The 14,224-nt window shown below is 39.6% G+C and overlaps 1 protein-coding gene across 4 annotated transcripts in view; it reads left to right on the forward strand.

The window, feature by feature from the left end:
* PLAC1 (placenta enriched 1) overlaps positions 1-14,224 on the forward strand; it is a 163,176-nt gene that overhangs the window by 43,274 nt on the left and 105,678 nt on the right. The window contains exon 1 of one of the 4 annotated variants that reach the window (XM_054695547.1): positions 1,381-1,546. The exons of 2 other annotated variants lie outside the window; for them this stretch is intronic. In XM_054695547.1, coding sequence (XP_054551522.1) covers positions 1,447-1,546 — 100 coding nt within the window. In that variant the 5' untranslated portion in view covers positions 1,381-1,446. Of the gene's footprint in view, positions 1-1,380; positions 1,547-14,224 lie in introns of those variants that run through there. One more of the 4 variants, XM_054695546.1, reaches the window with a different exon arrangement.

Consider the following 14,224-nt stretch of genomic DNA (forward strand, 5'->3'; position numbering starts at 1 on the left):
GTCTTCTCCGCTCCTGAAGGAATGTTTATTTGTCTTTCAAATGCTGCCAACCAAAATGGCTTGAGCTGTGATTTACCATCACACTGTTATGTCATACTTCCTTACTGCTTTTATGACCAAGAAAGACTCCAGGCACAGTAGCCATATTATGTCCCAGCAAACTCCTGCCCAAATTAAGTCACTCTTTCTGGTCCCTGTCGCTGGTCAAAAATGACATCCAAGGGTAATTGCTCTTTTAGGGGCACATTTTGAGGCAAATGCAAAAGAATAATGAATTACCTATTTGGGGGCTATAATTTGCATCCATCTTTTTACCTCTTCTGGCAAACATATTTTATGTTTCTTTAAACAGCCCTTAGTAAAAATGCACAGCTGCAAAACATCTTACTCCTCAGTGCTTTCTGGTTAAAAAAAATCACCCATAATCACAGGTGACTTTTCTATTCATAACAGAATATTAATTTTCATGGGTGCATGGCTGCGGCCCAATGTACGAAGGCTATAAATACAGTGGGGGGCTTATCCGAGGACACCAACACTTCATTCATTCTTTCATTCAATCACGAAACTTGTTTTGTAGACTTATCATGCAGGGTTTAGGACCTTCTGGAACAGAGGGACAAACATGTGCAGAGGCATGGAAAGAGTGGCAGGTCACTAATCCAACAAGGGTCACCATTGTCAGCCACAGTAGATACGTCATGATTGGTTCTAAGATGTGACAGAAATAATTTGTTACTAATCATAGAGAGCCAGCTGAATTTGCTGAACGGCTTACTGTAGTTATAAGTTGGAAGGGATTTCAAGGTTATCCTTATAATAATGGTGTCACTCTCACTTGCTGGCATTTCAGTATGTTCTAATGAGAACTAGAGAAAAGGGTCCAGTTCCATAGCCAGCCTGCTAAGAATCATGTATTCCCTCAAAGACACCCGTAGGAGCATGTCATGAATGTGAAAAGCAAGCACTGGTCTATTGTAGCACAATTTAGAGTTGCAGTGACCCACAAGGTATATGAGAAGGGGAGATGATCTGGGCAGGCAGGATGGGTGGGTACTGCTTTCCAGAGTTGAATTAATACATTTCAGCTGGATTACCCTCAAAATTTTCAGTGCTAATTTTCATTGGTATCATGGAGTTACTGCTTATTTCACCGGGTTCTAATATTTCCCCTAATACTGAGATGGGGGTCTTGGTTGAGTAGTGACCATCACTCATATTTGTGAATTTAGCTTGGAGAACCCGTAATTATACTCCTTGCAATCACCTACTTCTAGCTCCGGCTGCATTGTGTGTTGAGTGCCACTGGAAGGTAAATGTGAAACTGTAACAGGGTGGTCCCCAGGAAAGGTGAAGGTTCCAGGGCCCCTGCCCCACCCAAGGGAGGGTGGAGCTCAGCAGAGAGAGAAGAAGCTGCAGAGGAGACTGAGGAAGGAAGGAAGCAGGATGGAGCCAGAAGGAGACCTGGAGGAGGCACATGGAGCCGAGAGACACGTGAAGAAACTGTGCTTGCCTTTTGATCGTGGACTGGGTGACACAGATGTGGGTGAGAGACCCGTGGGGAGGTGACAATGGCAGCTTTTATCTTGATTTTGATTTTGCTCTTTTCCTTCCAGACTTGTCTGGTTGTTTCTGATCCTTTTCTGTGGGTCCCCACTGAAAGGTGCTTTAGACTTGTGACAGGCTTTGGGGCCTTGCTCTGCGCCAATCCTGCTTGGGTAGAATTTTATCCATGAGGGGATGGGTAATTTTGGGTGCTTGATTTAGAAAATCTATTCTTTGCCTTTCCCGTATTGTTTCCTAATTGTATTAAAGTTCCTTCCCACTAAAGTCTCATATGTTTTGTGTTGATGTGGCGGATGGCAGAACCTACTTAGAGCAAGCAGGTTTGTGGGGTCTGGGCCGCCTCTTTCCTTGCCTTGTAACAAAACTAGAGGCAGTTTCCAGTTGGGTTTCATGCAGTGATTGTATTGGGGACCTCATCTATCTGTCTCAAAAAACAGTTGGATATTCTCAGTAATGAGTCAAACTAGAAAAGGAACTTAGCAATGATAGAATATGTCTATTGAGCATGGGCGGGGTGAGGGAGGGTTGTTGGGAAAGAGATGGGTTACCTGTGTTACCTTACCTTACCAGTTTAAAATGGATTTGTGAACTTAACCTTAAGGTGTCAGGAATGATACCCTCCATATAATAGACTCAGTGATTGGCTTGAAGATCTGATTTGAAGACACTCAAATTGTTTCCCTGCCCCTGAAAATACTCTCCCACCGGTGCTTAATTTTCTAATATTAGGAATTGTGGTGAAATCACTTTATTTGTTTGAAAACTGTGCTTTGTTCTTTTACTATTTTCCTCTCATTTTTTTTCAAATGTATGTTTTGGGAAAGGAGGTTAGTTCTTTTAAAAATAAGAAGCATTTTCAGGAATGAACTGGAAGCCTGCTAGAACTGTTGTTAAGAAGTCCAATTGTATGTAGATGTAACCTTAGTAATTAATCAGTGAGCATCTAGCAGCCAAATAGCTGATGGGAGGGAGGAGGCCCTCTCCTTGGAGAGGGGGAAAAAGCCTCCCTTCTGATTGAAAAGCACCATCCCAGACCTTCTTGCTGCTGACATGCAGATGTACATCTGGCCGTAATCTCTCACTCCCTGCTATCCTTTGCCAAACTGTGTGGGACAGAAATCCAGTTTCTTCCCCATGTAAAGAGACAGAGAGAAATTGAATAGTTAGATAGTTAAAATTCTGATCACTGGTTAGGGGAAGGGACATGCCTAAAGCAATAAAAAGACTCTCATTTAAAAAAAAAAAAAACAACAACTGTGGCTGAAGAAAGATTTGAGCAGTTTGAACAACTGGTAGAGCTGTTTGGGGTGAAGGGAGTAGGAATCTCAAAGCCACAGACAAGCCTTGATACTCTGCAGATGAGCCAAGAAATATTTAAATTGTGTCAAATCTGTTCAAGACTGGTGAACAAGATAGAATAAATGCTTGATCACATTTGAAGGGATTTTTGGGGCATGCAAGTGTCCATTTTTCTATAAATCTTGCTTTAAATTTTATTTTATGTGGAGTTGTTTGAAATGAAGTTTAATTTAGAAAGACTGAAAGCATAATGTGGGGGGGCGTTGCTCTATCCCCTCTCTTAGCTGTCCATCCTAAGTGAAGTACAGAAAAGGGTATGATAGCAAACTCTTGTGTTTGCAACATGTGGAGTAGAAATATCCTACCACATTTACCTTGTCTTGCATTTTTTTAAAAATAAGAATAAAACACTACAGGAAAAGTTGAAGTTCCCTTTTCCTTTCACTTCCAGTCAATCCATTTTCCTTCATTTGGTACGTTTTCTTCCAGGCCACGGATAACACATGATACACTTTGGTATTCTTTTTATTCAACGCTAAGTTCTTGAGATCAGTCCACGTGAGTGCATGCCAACATTAGCTCGTAGTCTGTTGTACACCAAAACACATTTGATTTATTCATTCTCCAAAGGATGGATATTGACTTTTTTTTTTCTTACTAATATAAACAACTTACAAAGAACACCAGTGTCTTTGTACATTGGATGGCAACTTCTCTAGGGTATGTTCCTTTTAGAAAGTAGGGTAGGTTTACTGGGTTGAAGAGTATATACTTAGTTTTTCTGGGTCTTGGAAGGTTGCTTTTCAAAATGGCACTAACAAATAACAGTCCCACCAGTGGTCTGTGAGTTCCCTCACATGATACCACTGACAGAGTCTAACCGTTGTTTTTGTTGTGTTTTGCCAGTTTTTCTTTGGTTATTTATGTCCCATAAATAAGTGAAAAACCATACAGTAATTGTCTTTTACCTTCTGACTTATTTCACTTAGCATCATCACCTTAAGTTCCACCCATGTTGCTGCAAAAGACACAATTTCATCTATTTTATTTTTTATTTATTTATTTTTTTTAATAGAGGCATGTTTTATTTGTTTGTTTGTTTGTTTGTTTTGTTTATACAAGCACTGGGTACAGTCAGAAGCGCGGGAGGGTGAGAGAATTCACCAGAGCCAGAGCGGGGAGCAGAGCAGGCAGAAGGACCGAAGTACACTGCTGAGGGGAGCAGCGGGTGGCAGGAGAGGTCTGCGCGCCATGTGGGACCCTCCTCCAGTGGCCGGGGAGCAGCCGGGGATCGAACCGGCGCCGCAGAGGCCGCAGAGGCCGCGGGCAGCTTCGCAACCCAGCGCTCAACCGCTGCGCCACCGGGGAGGCCCAATTTCATCTATTTTAATAGTTGAGTAGTATCTTATTGAGTATATACTCCACAATTGCTTTGTCTAGTCATTTGTTGATGGACAGTTGGTTGAAAACATTGTGGCAATTCTTGCAACTTTTATAGATTCTGATGAGAAATTCACTCTTTGGAATTGTTTGGCCTTTACAGTTAAGTTGCCGTTTCCCTCTCGCTGCTTTTTTAAAATATTCTATTTTATATAATTCTTACATCATTTTTCATGTTTGTACAATGTGTGCATTTTCATTTTGGTTATATTCCCCATACAATTGCACACCCCCTTATTTTGACTCTTGTTCTTCCTCTCCCCGCCATTCCGTAATCCCCACCCCACCCCCCCCCCCCGTGTGTGTCTGGTTTATAATTGCTTATTGATTTTGATTATTACTTTGCATTGATTAGTCTTTTTCCTGGTCTCTTATTTAGGTTTTCTAAATTCCTGTTATGAGTGAGACCATCCGGTATTTTTCTTTTTCTTTCTGACTTATTTCACTGAGCGTGATCCCTTCTAGCTCCACCCATGTTGCTGCAAACTGCATGTGTTTATCTTTTTTGATTGCTGAGTAATATTCCATTGTGTATATGTACCACATCTTCTTGATCCAGTTGTCTATTTTTGGGCATTTGGGTTGTTTCCATAGCTTAGCTATTGTAAACAGTGCTGCTATAAACATAGGGGTGCAGGTGTTCTTTGGAATTGATGTTTCTGTGTCCTTCGGGTAAATACCTAGGAGTGTAGTTGCTGGATCATATGGAAGCTCTATGTTTAGTAGGTCAAGAAATCTCCACACAGCTCTCCATAGTGGTTGGACCAGTTTGCACTCCCACCAGCAGTGCAGGAGAGTTCCTTTTTCTCCACACCCTCGCCAACATTTGTTGTTGCTAGTTTTTTTAATATGTGCCATTCTCATTTGTGTAAGATGGTATCTCATGGTAGTTTTGATTTGCATTGCCCTGATTACAAATAATGTTGAACATTTTTTCATATGCCTGTTGGCCATTTGCATTTCCTCTTCAAAGAAGTTTCTTTTTAGCTCTTCTGCCCATTTTTTGACTGGATTATTTTCTTTGTTTTTGTTGAGTCTCATCAGCTTTTAAGATCTTTTTCCTGTTTGTAGTGTTTCAGAAGTTTGACTATGTACTCAGTGCAGAAAATTGGGGGGGGGGTAGCTTTATGGGATTCATTAAAATTCTTGAATCTGTGGGTTCATGTCTTTTGCCAAATTTGAGAAAATTTCTGCCATGATTTATTTGAAAACCTTTTGAGTCCATCGTCTTTCTGTTCTCTTTCTGGGACTCTGATGACACAACCGCGGTATTTTTTGTGATAGTCCCACAGATCCCTGAGACCCTGTCCATATTTTTCAGTCTACTTTGTCCCTTTTGTTCATATTGGGTACTTTCTATTTTTCTGTCTTCAAGTTTACTACTTATTTTCTCTGTCTCTTCCAACTTTTTTTGAGCCTATTCATTAAGTTTTTGATTTTGGTCATCTGTATCAGTTTTGAAATTTCCATTTGGATCTTCTTTATATCTTCTATTAATTTGCTGAGATTTTTTTATCCTTTGTTTCAAGTGTATTTATAATTATTAATTCAAATACTTTCATGATGGCTACTTTCAAATCTTTGTCAGATAATTCTAATGTCTGCATCACCTCAGTCTTGGCATTTGTTGATTATTTTTTCTCAGTCAAGTTGATATTTTTGTGGTTCTTGATATGACTAGTAATTTCTAATTAAAAATTTGGTATTTGGGATATTATATTGTTTAAATCTTCTGTCTTAGCATATCTCCTCTAACATTGCTCCAGTGGAGGAAGAGGTACTTCCTTGTTACTACCACTGAAAGTGGAAATGTAGGCTCTTCACATACTCTCCACTCTCACCACAGGGGAAGGAGCCTTGCTAAAGTTCCAGTTTCCCACTCAGACCTCTGACAACATTGCAGCTGGGTGGTTGAGCACCTCCTTAAGGTTTGGAGAGGGTGAAAGTCCAGGCTCCCCATTTGGCCTTAGCTGGCATGAGTGGAAGTGGGATCATTCATTTTTAAAAATTTGCATATCCTAATTGGTTGTTTCTGGTACATTGAAATCATATTAATTTTTCATATTAATATATCCAACACCCTTGTGAATTCTCTTATTTGTTCTAATTGTTTATAGATTTCATTGTATTTTCTATGTAGACTATCATCTGCAAGTATTGTTTTTTTCTTCCTTTCCAATCCTTATGTATTTATGACATATATTTCTTTATACTATTGTTTGCTGGGTCTTCAATTACAATTTCAAACAGATGCAGTACTGACAGGCATCCTTAGCATTTTCTCCTCTGAATTTTAAATTAAATGCTTATATTCTTTTATTATTATGTATGATTATTGTATTTTTTGTTAGCTACCTTTTATCAGAGTGAGGAAGTTTCCTCTTTTTGCTAGTTTGCCAAAATATTTATTTTACCATGGTTTCCCATATATTTTAATGATCTTTTGGTTTCCCTCCTTTAATCTGTTTGTGTGGTGAATTACATCAACAGATTTTCTAGAATATATCTTACGTAATTGCATGCCTATATGGATTTGTATTTGTTATATTTTACTTCAGAATATTGCATCTATGTTTATAGGTGAATTTGACCAATATTTTCCTTTCTTGTACTGTTCTTGTCTGATTCTAGAGTCAATTTACACTAACCTTATAAAATAAGTTAACATTCTTTTGCTATTCTTTGGATTAGACCGTGATTATTTCATCTAATTTCAAGTTTATTAGCATAGGGCTGTTTGTAATATTGTAAGATTTGTATATCTTTAGTGTGTCTTTTGCCAGAAACATGCTATTTGGATTATTATAGTGTCTTGTTACCATTCCTTTTAACAGTAATGGCCTCTTAACCCCAAAGATATTTTTCCATTATGTTTTAAATCTGATATAGTCATACAAGCTTTTTTTTTTTTTTAATAATATGCCTGGTTTGTACCTTATGGTTCCTTTTCTTTCAAACTTTGTATGAAATTTTAGTCTGAGAAGTTTCTTTAAAATGTGATTAAACAGACTTTCAGCTTTTTTTATTGTATTCCTGTTATGTTTAGATTTTTTTCATTTTATTTTATATTACTGTGTTTTTTCATTGCTTTTTTCCTTGCCTTCCCCATCTTTATTGAATTATTATTCTTTTATCTTCCCTTTCTCTCTAAAATTTTAGAAATTGTATTTATGTTGTTATTTACCTTTAAAATTTTTGAATGGACCCAAAGATTGGGCAAAACTTCAATTTAATGTATGTCTCTATTTATCCTTTGAATTATAAAGCAATATTCTAATTCCTATCTTTAATTGTCTACTTCCTGTCTTGGGCAGTATTTTGGTTCTACTTTACTTTTTAGTTTCCTCCAAATTGGTCACTATATCATTATTATTGTTGGGCTTCCTTTGTTTTCTTTAAAAGGCAGGTTTATTGAGAGGTAAATCACAATTTTTTAGAACAGACGAATTTCATCAAGTGAATTTGGTATGAGTTTCCATACTACCAAAAAGAAACCCTATTTTTTTTTAACCCTGATGTTTTTTAAAATTGCCTATGTGTTTATCAAATTTCATGCTCCATTATTTCTTGAGCCCCACTCCTTTATTCTGGGTTCAGTTTTCTTCTTGATATACATCCATCAAGTAGTTCTTTTAGTGAAGTTCTTTGAATGCTGAACTCCAGTGAATGGCCTACTAGCTTCAAGCATTCAACTTAGCCTGGATATCAGTCAATATATTTTATAGGAGGAATGGAAAGTGTTGAGTAATCAGTAAAGTAATGCAGAAGTTAGATAAGAGAACTACTATAATGAGCACCTACTGTGGGCCACTTACTGATTTATATTTTGTTTAAAATTTTTTACAATGAGCATATGTTCTTTCTTTCTTTCTTTTTAAAATTTTTTTAAAAGATTTATTTATTTATACATACAAGAGCTGGGGTACAGACCAGAGGCATGGGGGGTGAGAGGATTCACCAGAGACAGAGTGGGGAACAGAACAGGCAGATTGACCAAAGTACACTGCTGATGGGAGCAGCAGGCGAGCCAGGAGAGGTCTGCTGCACCATATGTGGGTTGCTCCGTGGCTGGCTGGGAATCGAACTCCTGCTGTGGTGGCTGTGGATAGCTTCATAGGTTGTGTCTTAACCCTTGCACCACCAGAGAGGCCCCGAGTTCTTTAGTATATGTTCTCAGGAAGAGAATTATTTTAATTTTTGAAACCACCTCTACCCTCGTCATTTACGTATGGCTTCCAAGTACTCCTAATTTGTCTGATTTCAGAACAAAATAGTTGCCTTGTCATCGTAAATCCATATTTGGGTAGGAAGACCAGAATGCTAGCAAAGAGATAAGTTGTCTGTTGGAGAGCTGGAGGCAGGAAAAGTAAAGTAAGAGGTGAAGACCCACAGGAACTGCAAGGAAGACTTGTGCCTTGGAGGAAAGAAAGGCATTGAGCTGGGTGTTTCAAAGCAGAGCATTGCAGCAAAAGAAGCTGAGGGTCCCTTGCAAAATCTGATCTTGGGGGGGGGAGGGAGAGAAGTCTGTGGAATCTTGTAAGCACAGTAAGTTTTGCAATCTAAATTCTTGACTCACAACTGTGAATGAATATAGGAGTTAGTAAAGGAGCCAAGCTGAGTTTGCAAGATTGTGCGGTCTGGTATAGAAATGCCTCCTTCTCTTTGGTAGTGGCAATGGAAAATGACAGAAGCCTATTTGTAGAATTCCTTGGTTCTCTATTTTTTTCCTGAGGCTGTAAGAAAAGCAAGTTGGATTATGTTGTTTGCATAAATGATTGGATATTCTTTGGAATTTCATGTCTGTGTTTGCCCAATCACTCTCTACCCTCCCCTATGTTCCCTCACACTACCCTCCCGCTCCCCATCCCCAGAAGATACCTAGATTTCTCCAGTGTGGAACTTTAGTCTCCTGCTAGCATTTCTCACGTACTGTAGTATGCTAAATGAGTGTTCATTTCCTTCCTGGCCTTGAGTTGCAAATGCTCTCTTCTGTTGCCCAAGTCTTAGAAAGTGCAGGCTCCAGGAAAAGGGTGGTGGTAAAGATAGGGTTGCCAGATTAAATACAGGATGCCTAGTTAAATCTGAATTTCAGATAACCCATGACTTTTTCTCAGTGTAAGTATATCCCAAATATTACATGGAGCATACTTATGCCAAAAAATTAGTCATTGTTTATCTGAAATTAAAATTGAACTGGGTGTCTTTTATTCCTTCTTAAATCTGGCAACCCTAGGTAGAGAAAAAAAACCATCTTGTGATATAAGCGTTTTCTCAGTGTTTTTCATCCAAAATTTGCCAGATGTTTCTTAGATGGACTTACATTTTACAAGAGGGGAAAATAACTAACTGATTAAGTCAAGGTTAGACTGCAAATCAGTCCTGGAGCTGAAAATTTAAGTTCTCAAGTGCTCCAACATATGATGTAACTTAGTGATCTTTTTATCAATAATTGATTGTCTGGAAGGAAGCAGGATTAGAATTATCACAAAGGCACATAGCCCCATGAAACATAAATTTTAAAAAGAATCTAATGACTCTAAGCAGCCTCTTAAGGTTTTGATTTTCTTTAGACTATGGACATGTCTATGTTTGCTCTTGAAGGCAGTGTTCCCCAAGTGTGATCCCTGGATTGCCTGCAACAGAATCATCGGGGAAGCTGTCTGTAAAATAGATAGAAAGGGAAGGTAACTGATCCTTTCAAGGACGGATGCCGTGGTCTTTGCATCACCAGCACCGCAGTCACTTCACCCACAGAGCCTTTGGTTCCATGGATAGCTTGAATTTGGAGCATTTCAACAACTGAGTTGGTTATTTTTAGGTGTCATTTTCTCCAACCCACATTACAGAGGTAAAAGTGTAAAAGGGCAAATTATTTAAAAAAAAAACAAAATGAAGAGGGATTTGACACCTCCCTCAATACACTCACTTAAAGGAATCTAAAAGGACTGTTAAATGTAGCTGTTAAGTCTAAGAGAAGACATGAGTGACCTGGCTGATATTAAATCACTAAATTTCATTTGATCTTGGAAGCTTAAGAAGTCTCTACCACTTTCACCATGCCTTGGTACCTAGCCATTCCATAAATTTTACTCTCTACTTTTCCTGGGCTTGACTCCAAGAGAACTAATCATATCTGAATAATTTGGTACAGAATTATAGTGTAAATGCTCCAGGTCAACACTGTACCCCATCAGATTTGAGAAATTATTATAAAAAAATTAAAACGAACAAGGCTAAGAGATACGATCTGACTTTCAAAGCACATGTATAAAACAATGGCTTAAAATTACGATTATTCTCTATTAGAGCAAAGCAGATGTGTTCAATTAATCTGTCACTTCACATTTGTAACAAACAGTCTCACATTTGGTCAATTCCTTAATCACACATTAATAAAAATAACAAATAGTTTGGTAACTCACCCATGCTACTAACATGCAAGTAACCCAAGCTGGGTTGGCTAGGTTGTCCTCGTCTCATTTTATCACCAGAGATTTGATTCTTCTTAGTTAGCCTTATATGCCACCACTTGATACTTGCCTAAATATTTCCTTCATACTCAGAACATTATAGTTACTTTTTCAAGCTTCAAATATTTCCAACTAATTCTCGAAATATGTGAGGTACGCCTGAAACGCTGACAGCTGTAGCTTAGACCCAAAATAATCAGGCCTGCTCTAGGAGACATGTTAAGCAAACAGGACCAGGAGTTTGAAGGTGACAGCTGACCAGGCATCAATAGGAAACTGCCAGGTGCTCAGTTGATCCAGCTAGGGATGGGAACAGACAGATTCCATTTCTAGAAATAGCACAGAAAATGCCAACAAGTCATGGGATATATGTGATAGCACAAATCTCTTCCATTTTCTGTGGCACATGGGGGGTGACTTAGGAACCTTAAACTTTCTGTGAAAATTAATGTGTCTGATAAACAATCTTTGTCATTGACTTATTCCATTCCTATTACTTTCATGTCACTTTGCTAGGCACTTTGGAGGAACACAAAGAAGTTTAGGATGCAGGTTCTGATCACACAGAGTTGGCACCTGAGTTGGGGAAACAAGTATAGGGAAGTCCTGACTAAAGAGAGAATAGTTTTCTGGTGAGCAAAAATATAATAATAATTTATAGGTAAAATACCCTTCAAAAATTCCTTTGAAAGGTATCATATTGGAGACAGACATACCATTCTTCAGTAAGTCTGACACAGCGTTTTTTCCCCTCCAACATTATGCCAGCTCACTCTTGCAGTCCGGAGCCTTCCTGGTGGCACAGGGAGTTAAGCGTCAGCACTATGAAGCAATCTGCAGCTACTGCAACATGAGTTCGATCCCCAGCCAGGGAGGTAATTTTTGAATATGGTGAAGAATGGGTCCGACTAGAGAATTGTATAGCAGGAAAGGAGTGACAGTGGAGCACAGAAGGCGCCAAATCATGGGTGAGTGGGAATGTTCAAGAGACCAGAAGTAAATAAAGTTTGATCAGGAAGCCCGTGTAGCAGAATATCAGGAGATGCTGTTGGCAGGAAAAAATAGGGAGATGGGACCATGTGATCGAAGACCTTGAATGCCAGGCTGCGATTCTGGAAGAATTGTTTGGGATTATTTTCACTCAAGGGTGATAGCATGGCAAAAAATATCTAAATATACTTTCCAAATATAGATCATCATCCAGTCCAGCTCATAGCTACTTCCTGCTGGAAGTCTTACAACCACTTCCCCCTCCTATATCTCACTTCTCTTCCTTTTCCAAATTCTGTTGACAATGATTGCTCTTCCCCCACAATAATTTTGACCTTAGCATACTGCCGCCTCATCTTGGAAACTCAATGTTTTCTCTGTGTTGGGAGATAGCTTTTCTCTCAAGACACGGCCCTGCCTTTCACTTCCTGTCCACCACATAGAACTTAGCACAAAGTATGTTCTGGAGGAATAATTTGTGAATTAACTTAGTGACTGGTTATGGACATTCCTAATTGGAGCACGAAAAACAAAGTGTCCCATACACAGGGCGAGTGCTGGCTCAGTGAGGAAAGTAGTAAAATAAAGGTGAACAGGCTTCCCTGTCATAGTCTTATTCCTAAAGCCCCAGAGTCAGGTTTTTTGAACATTTCCCTAAATATCTTTGCCTAAGTTAGCAGGGGACCTGCCAAGCCAAACAAAGACTGGCTGGCTGGCTGGCTGGGCTAACTGGTGTAATGGCTGCAGGGAATGGCGGGTAGGCCAGGAAGAGATGCCCCAAGCACAGCCCTGGAGGGGAGACTGGCTTCCTCGGAGCCCAGAGGAGGAAGAGAAACAGCCTCTATCTTTAATCACTGCTATTCAAGAAGCAGGCTCTGCTGAGACCAGCAGACTCTGGGAGGGGGAAAAAAGAAAACGCTTTACAAAGAAAATTTTTTTCCCACATGAGGTCAAGTCAAACTTTAAAGGGACTGGGAAGGAAAACCTGGGTATAAAATGAAAGAATAGAGCCTGTTACACCCTTGATTCCAAAGAACCACATCTCCATGCCTGTCACAGTCCATCTTCCCAAATACTCATCAAATGAAATAACCCAACTGTGACAAATCTTTATTTGTCCAATGTGGAAGCTTGATGCTTTTCTAATATAAACCTGCATGTTACCCTGCTTTGCAGAAGCCTCCAAGCACAACAGATCAGTCATTTGAAATGGATTCTGGTTAGGATTTGTCCCCTTCCTCATGTTCAAAATTATGTCATTGCTGACAATTCAGGACCATGATAACTGCCACCCTATCCAGACCCTGACGCTGTTTTCTGGATTTCCAACTGAAACTGTTTCCGGGGCTCCAAAATGACCCGTTCTTGAGCCTCTACCAATCAGAGTCCCATACCTTAGCCCACCCATCTCATCCAGATGTTGGGGAGAAATCATTCTGATTTAGCTAACGCACACAAAGGTGTAAGTGAGGTCATGCACAAACCAGTGCAGGTGTGTTTGCATTTCCAGAAGGGCCATCCTAAGGAACAGAATTCTAAACAGTCAAATTTCCAGAGTTATTTAAGGGTGTTGTGTGATGAGACATGTCTTATTGGGCCAACTCAAATATATCACATGGGTAACCACCTCAGCCACGTCTGATGCCATTCCCTTCTCCTGGAATGTCCTGGCTTCTCCTGTCTCTCTCTCCAAGTCAAATTTTTCCTCCAGAGCTCAGCTCAAGTATACCCATGAAGCCTGCCCAAAGTGCACCTGGCTTGGATTTCTGCCCCACTCGGAAGTCATGGCTCCTCACTTTTTCCATCTGGGTTAGTTTGGTTTCCTCGAGATGATCGTGGGCTCTGTGAGAACAGGCATCGTGTTTTCAACTTCTTGTCTATCTCCAGAGCTCCTGGCATGAAGCTAGGCTCATAGGCAGTGTACAAGAAAATTTAACAGTCACTGCTTTCTCACATGTTATCCAGTTTGAACCATAGCAACCCCATAAGTTAAGGCATCCATGCAGGCCCACCTCGGAGATATTGCGGGTTTGGTTCCAGACCACTGCAGTCAAGCTAATATTGCAATTAAGTGAGTTACACATACAAATCTTTTGGTTTCCCAATGCATATGAAAGTTGTGTTTGCTCTATACTGTAGTATATTAAGTACACAATAGCATTGTGTCTGAAAAATCAATGTACATGCCTTAATTACATGTGAGACAGACACAAAGTGGGCACATACTGTTGGGCAAATGGCACCGATAGATTTGCTCAATACAAGGCTGCCTCAAGCCTTCCATTTGTAAAAAACACTATCTGATGGAAACAACCTGAGTGCCTGCTGAGAGATGACTGGATAAAGAAGATGTGGCGTATGTACAGAATGGAACACTATTTGGCTATTTAAAAAGGTGACATTTTGCCATTTGCAGCAAAATGGAAGAAACTCGAGGGGATTGTGCAAAATGAAAAAAG

The sequence above is a fragment of the Talpa occidentalis genome, unplaced genomic scaffold (assembly GCF_014898055.3).
Source record: "Talpa occidentalis isolate TD23 unplaced genomic scaffold, MPIMG_talOcc4v2.1 talOcc4.15, whole genome shotgun sequence".
NCBI lineage: Eukaryota > Metazoa > Chordata > Mammalia > Eulipotyphla > Talpidae > Talpa > Talpa occidentalis.